This window comes from Galeopterus variegatus, unplaced genomic scaffold (genome assembly GCF_000696425.1).
Source record: "Galeopterus variegatus unplaced genomic scaffold, G_variegatus-3.0.2 Scaffold9953, whole genome shotgun sequence".
Taxonomy (NCBI): Eukaryota; Metazoa; Chordata; class Mammalia; order Dermoptera; family Cynocephalidae; genus Galeopterus; species Galeopterus variegatus.
Genome location: NW_007736064.1, coordinates 17,514 through 23,798, shown reverse-complemented (window position 1 = coordinate 23,798; position 6,285 = coordinate 17,514). Strand labels below are relative to the sequence as shown.

Here is a 6,285-nt window from a genome sequence, read left to right as displayed (position 1 = left end):
CAAAAGAATATTTACATGTGAAACCCACACACCCTCTCACACCATTCTACATAAATGTACATACTGTGATTCCTCCTCTTACTTCTCAAAGGGGCTTGAGAGAAACAGTTTGTTTCCTAGGGCATGACGTGTACCAGATAGCCTCTTTGTAAGAGTGACAGAATGGGGAAGAGAGAACACTATCTCAGGTATCTCCGATCCTCTTCCTCAGGGGAGAATGAATGTGAAGCATCACATTTTTTCCTAACTGAAGTGGAGATTCCAGCAACTTTAATGTTTCCCCTAGAAATACTATGCCCATGGTGAACTCCATTGAGTAAAAAATATTATAAATACAACACTCTCTTTAAAACATTAACCACAGCAATCACCCCAATAAAACAGTGACATCCAGACTGAGTGGCCCACAGACCAACAGTCCAAGAAGGAGATAGCATCCTGTCCTTTAACTTTGTCCATATCTCCATCTGCAAGGTCACAGGATTATAATGCTTTCCTTAGCATTAATTCAATCTGGAAAAATTTTAATCTCCGTGCGATATCCAGTGAGCTCTCACCACGCTGAGGAGAGAAAGAAATTACAGTTATTTATTTCCAATAGAGTCAATTATCAATGCAAAGGGTCTTGTGAATAGTTTAGATTGATTGATTCTTAAGTTTGGCAGGGAACTTAAATGTCATTCAGTCCTAACAGTAATAGAATAACTTCATTCCTTAATGAGGACGATTAGTTTTTACTGTTATTAACATCAGAGACAATTAATTTACTTCAAGCCTGAGTTATAAGATTATGCTGCTAGAAGGACCTCAGACCATGGTCCACAGATCCTTACCTTATTTTTTATTGTGGGGTCTGCACGGGCTTCCAAAAGCATAGGGATAAGAGACTGGTTTTTCATTTCGCAGGCATAATGTAATGCGGTGTAGCCATACTGAAACACAAAGGGTTAACATCGCAGCTTTCCAATCAGGCTCTCCACAGACCACAGTACATGATTCATTTAGTAAGTACTTTACACACTTTGTAACATACAACTATACAAAACAGAAAGTCTGCAAACCATCTATGGGCAACTATTTCCTGTACTTAGAAAGTTTTCTTCTTTGCTCCAATGTTTATATTAATATCCCATAAGCCATTAATATCTTCCTTTCTCATACTCTGCTCCAAACCCAAAACTGAAACATATAAAAAGCTGATGCTGAGTTATGCCAAGGCATTCATCTTTGTAAAATTCTGTATGCCTAGGCACTCATCACCTTGATCATGTTACCATCTTTTCCCTTAAAAAGTCTCCACATGGATCTTTGTGTAAATATTATCCTTTGTGGTTTTTGATGAAAATCCCCAGTCTGAAAAAGGCAGGTACCTCATATAACTACAGTCCACCTACAAGATCAGTGCAGTTCTACAGAGAAGTCTGCCATACTTAGTTTGTTATAGTTCAATTATAAAACAGTGAATCTACTTTTTTAGCACTAATTTAAAACATTAACTATGGGTCAAAAAACAGTATAGCTGAAGCATTTCTGTCCAAAATTTTGTCTTTCAAAAAGTAACCAAGCAACCACAGTTTTAATAAGTGAAGAAATAATATATATGACTATCAAAACTAACAAAATTAATTCTGGACCTTATTCACCAGGAACTCTAAGATGATAGGAGATAATGCTGCAGTTACTTATTTTTATTAAGTGATGGCATGATAAATGGAAAATCTGGCTCTGAGTTTTTCCATGTGAAATAGAGTCGTTATCTAAATATATGAAACACTGCATTACTGAGAAAATGGATCATAATATTTAAGTGGTTTTTGAAAAATGTCTGGAATAAATGGGTGTCTGTGTGTGTGTGTCCACAGGAACATAATATCTTTATCTGTAGATTTAAATAGCTGAGAAAATATTCTAGAGAAATTTTGGTAATAGGTACAAATTTTAAATCTTTTGAATTTAAATGAAAAGACCAAAAACAAAAAAACAAACAAAAAACTTCAACAAACCTTTTACTTAATCTTTAATAACTTCATACTTAAAACATTTCAAAGGTATCTAAGGGAATAATGATGTACAGTAGTTGTCTATCCAAATGAATCTAAAAGTTTTATTTGAAATAAAAGGAAAATATACATTCATAAACTGATTTTCTTGTGCTGTCTCTCTCTCTCTCTCTCTCTCTCTCTCTCTCACACACACACACACACACACACACAAATACCATCATTTAAACATGACATCAATATAACCAAAACTAAAGTTATGTAAATAATTAATAGAAACAGGGATGGGGACATTTTTTTATATTATATAACAATGGTAATACACATAGACACAGATGTGCACAAACATAAAATTAGTTAGGCATCACAAACAGAATGTTAGATTTTTGGAATCAAATGTCCACTTGCTTATTTTTTCAATAAGCACCTGGGAATCCAAAATTTTATTTAATTAACATAAGCAAATAAGACACCATACAAATAAATTTGACTCACTATGAGCATTTACGGGAGAAAGATGAGCACAAAGGTGCAGGGGTAAAAGGTGAAAACAAAACTTAACACTTATAAACAAGAAGTAGTTAGCTGATGCTGCTTCTGTTGTTATAACTGCTCTAATCATCATTTGGATTTTGTCTTTATCTTTAGTTCATAGATGGGGCCTCTCTTATCAGTGGGTTGGGATCTTGGCTGCAGCAGCAGCAGATTACATTCAGGGAGCATTTACAATGTGCTGAGCACTCACCTAAGTGCTTTGCATGAATCAACCCTATAAAGTAAATACAATCAATATCCCCATTTTACAGATGAGAAAACTGAGTCAGATAAATTTGTAACTTGATCAAACTCACATAAGTAAAAGCTCGCAAGCCCAGATTTACACGTGGGTGTTCTGATTTCAGCGTCTTAACTACAAAGGATAGAATTTTGTTATCAGAAGCTCTGTTTTCCTTAACTTCTCACCAACGCTAAAGCCAGTTCTCTTAAAAATGTTTTATAATCAATAAAGATTTTATTCTCATGAGTTTAGCAGAATATAAATTACCTCAAGTTCACCTGTCAGAAAATTAGAGAAAGAGAGAGAAGAAAAAGAATATAAAGCTAAGTATAAAAGTATCTAGGAAAATAAAGCAAGCAACTTTATAGATGACAAATACACTACCTTCAAATGCCATTTTGAATATTTTTTTCAAAATGGCTAGAAATACAAACTTACACAGTCTGTAGCATTAACTTCCACGCCAGCCTCAAGTAGCATTCGTACGAGAACCTCATTCTGCTTTGTCTTTGATACCTATCAGAGAAGGCAAGTACGGGAGAGGTTTATTTACAAACATTTTCTCTAACCTATGTCTGAGACTATTTAATCAACTGCTTCATTTTAATTCCAATACCCCTATGCACTTATGCACCTTTCTTGAAATTTCCCCCAAGCTCCTCGCCCACCCCCACCTTCAATATCCAGGCGTCAAAGCTGTGGTTCTCAGGGTGTGGTCCTGGAAGAGCAGCACCAGCACCTAGGAGATTGTCAGAAATGCACACTCTCAGGCTTCACCCCACACCTACCAAGTCCTACTGAGGTGGGGGTTCAGTACCTGTCTTTCGCCTCCTGGCTCGGAACTCTGCAATAAGTTCTCATTGCTCTGAGGACAAAAGTAAACTCTTAAGCATGGCCTGCATATGTTTGGGCATCACGTATGGCTCTAGCCCTCTCACTCCACACCTACTAGCCTACCCTGGCCTTTGTTAGTCCTTCATTTCCACCATGCTTCTTCCCACCAGAGAATCATTGCACAGGAAGTTCCTTCTGCCAAGAAGCACCCTCCCTTCCTTGGCTGGTAAACCTATCTTTCATATCTCAGCCCAAGCCCCTCTTCCTCCAAGAGGCTTTCCTTGACCTACCTGGCCAGTAAAAATCCCTCTCTTGTAGGCTCTCAGAATACCAATCACCTCTCTGTATCACCTGCTTCATGTTAATTTTACATGTGTTTGTGTCTTCAAATTAATGACTGTCTCCCTATCATCTTCCATCTCTCACAGGGACAGGACCATGCCTGTTTTGTTCATCACTGTGTCCCTAACACCTAGCACAGTGTCCAGCACATGGGAGGTCCACAATAAATATATGTCGAAGGACTGAACAAATGAATGCCATGGACTAGGGCTCCTCAGAAATCTACTCTTCCCTTCTAGCCCCATGAGATTCTGACCCCGTGCCAGTTTACGCCTTCTCCCTACATCCCATCACCTGAGAAAGTGAAGACTTCCCCGCTCATGTGGCCGTGGCCCTGGAGTTCAGCCCCTTCACATCTGGGAAGCTCCATCCACTGTCTTCTTCTCTGTGCTTTCCTCCTGTGTCCCTTCTAAACTGCCTTCCTCCCCCTCCCCTTCTCTGAAGTAACTCAGTCCTCTCTGGCCCCTTCCCTTTAATTTCCTCTCCTGTCACGTATTCCTTAGACATCACAAATGTATCATTTCAGACCCCATTAATGAATAGCGTATATGTGCAGTTAGAGGCAGGCTACTCATCACAGTTAATATTTTTGCCTAGGCCTCTGGCTTCTGAACACTGGACCATCTTAGAAAGCAGAGCTGTATGTCAACAAATTCTGAATGAGCATTGCTAATCACAGCTGTGTTTGTTTGTTTGTTTTCTTCAGAGTCTCTGAAAAGGTTTGTAAATGAATGACAGATTCTCCCTGACCCAAAACTATACATATTCAAATACTGAGTGCTAAATACACAGGGAATTCTTCAAAACTCAAGGATATAAGCACATTATATGTTTATTAGTGAATTACAGTTTCTTCTGTCTCTCCCAAAAATGTAAACATCAAAATTAACATTATCGTACTTAATTATAGTCCATCTAATTCTGTAACATTTAAGTACCCAGGAAGATAACATTTCTGACTGGCAGACTTTGTCGTAAATGGAGCTTATGTTAACAAGGATAACTAAAGTCCATGGTCTATTAGCTACAATGAGGAGGGAGCTTGGACACTCAACTGGAGTAAATCATGCATCTGTTGAGTCATCTCTCAACAGTGGATCTGGCCACAAGGGAAACCAGATAGAAAACAGTGAATGAGTCAGTGCAGACCTGTCACCCTATTTGAAACAAACAACCTCAAGCTTTGTATTCCACACATAATATGACTGCATCCCTGTACAAACGACATCTTCCCTTATTCAAGAAAATGACTGCCTGCCAAAGATTCATTCAAGCATGAATAAATCCATCAAGGTGAAAAATGGGCTTCCAATTCTCCATAAATTTCTTCTGAGTTTGTCAGCTTCGGGATGCAAATCTCTTGGAATCTGTTATTTAACTCATCATGGGGAAGGGGTTCCTTAAAAATCAGAANCAAATCTCTTGGAATCTGTTATTTAACTCATCATGGGGAAGGGGTTCCTTAAAAATCAGAAACTCAGAAAGATCTGCAAAAAGTAAATTGCTGTTACAAAAAAAGAGGAAAAAAATAGTAGGAAGAGGTTTTTTTTGGTAATGTTTGGAATTTTTGTGCTTCCTTCTGATACTGTAATTTTTAGTTAAGATTAATTTATTTTTCTAAATAAACATTGCTTGGATTATGTTACCATTGTGTACTTTTGCTACCTTTCTTCTTGCTTTAATCATAGCATCATAGCATGTATGATGGAAATGTCATTTGTACAATATAAACCAAGAGTTTATTTTGTCATGTTTCTTGACAACATCTCACTGGCCTAGCAAAACTTAAGTCATGCCATCGATCTGATCACTGGCCCAGCAATACTTGATGAGTCACGCGTGCCATTGACCTCCTGCACACACTTGCCCCTCGCAGCAACAACTGCTGTACTCACCATGAGGAAATACCCGATAAGCAGGACAGGCATTAAGAGGATAATGAGTAGATAATCAAAGAAGGTAAATTTTTTCTTCACAGCATAATGCAAGCAGGTTCTCTCTTTCTAAAAATTAAGAAAAGGACTCTATAAGTAAAATATTTTCTTTCAAATTTCACATTTTCAGATTGCCACATCAAAGTTTAGTTTATGCTTTACATTTTTATGGTACTCATGGCAGGTCTTTCTGTGGTGTATGCCTGATGAATAAACTCAGGTTTCCATTGACCAGCATATTGAACACAGTCCAGTCTGAAGAAAAAGCTGGAGAAGGGGACAGCCCCGTGGCTCACTCGAGAGAGTGCCGCGCTGGGAGTGCAGCGGCGCTCCCGTCGAGGGTTCACATCCTATACAGGGATGGCTGGTGCGTTTCACTGGCTGAGCGCGGTACAGG

At 38.3% G+C, this 6,285-nt stretch overlaps 1 protein-coding gene across 1 annotated transcript in view; it reads right to left on the bottom strand.

Annotated features, from left to right (window-relative positions):
* Nucleotides 1-224: 224 nt before the first annotated feature.
* The window catches only part of LOC103609689 (ankyrin repeat domain-containing protein 22), an 11,774-nt gene continuing 5,713 nt past the window's right edge, over nucleotides 225-6,285 (bottom strand). The window contains exons 2-5 of the mRNA XM_008593990.1: nucleotides 5,850-5,957; nucleotides 3,217-3,294; nucleotides 834-932; nucleotides 225-561 (exon numbers count right to left, since the gene is read on the bottom strand). Of these exons, the coding sequence (XP_008592212.1) occupies nucleotides 484-561; nucleotides 834-932; nucleotides 3,217-3,294; nucleotides 5,850-5,882 (288 nt within the window). The 5' untranslated portion in view covers nucleotides 5,883-5,957 and the 3' untranslated portion in view covers nucleotides 225-483. The remainder of the gene's footprint in view (nucleotides 562-833; nucleotides 933-3,216; nucleotides 3,295-5,849; nucleotides 5,958-6,285) is intronic.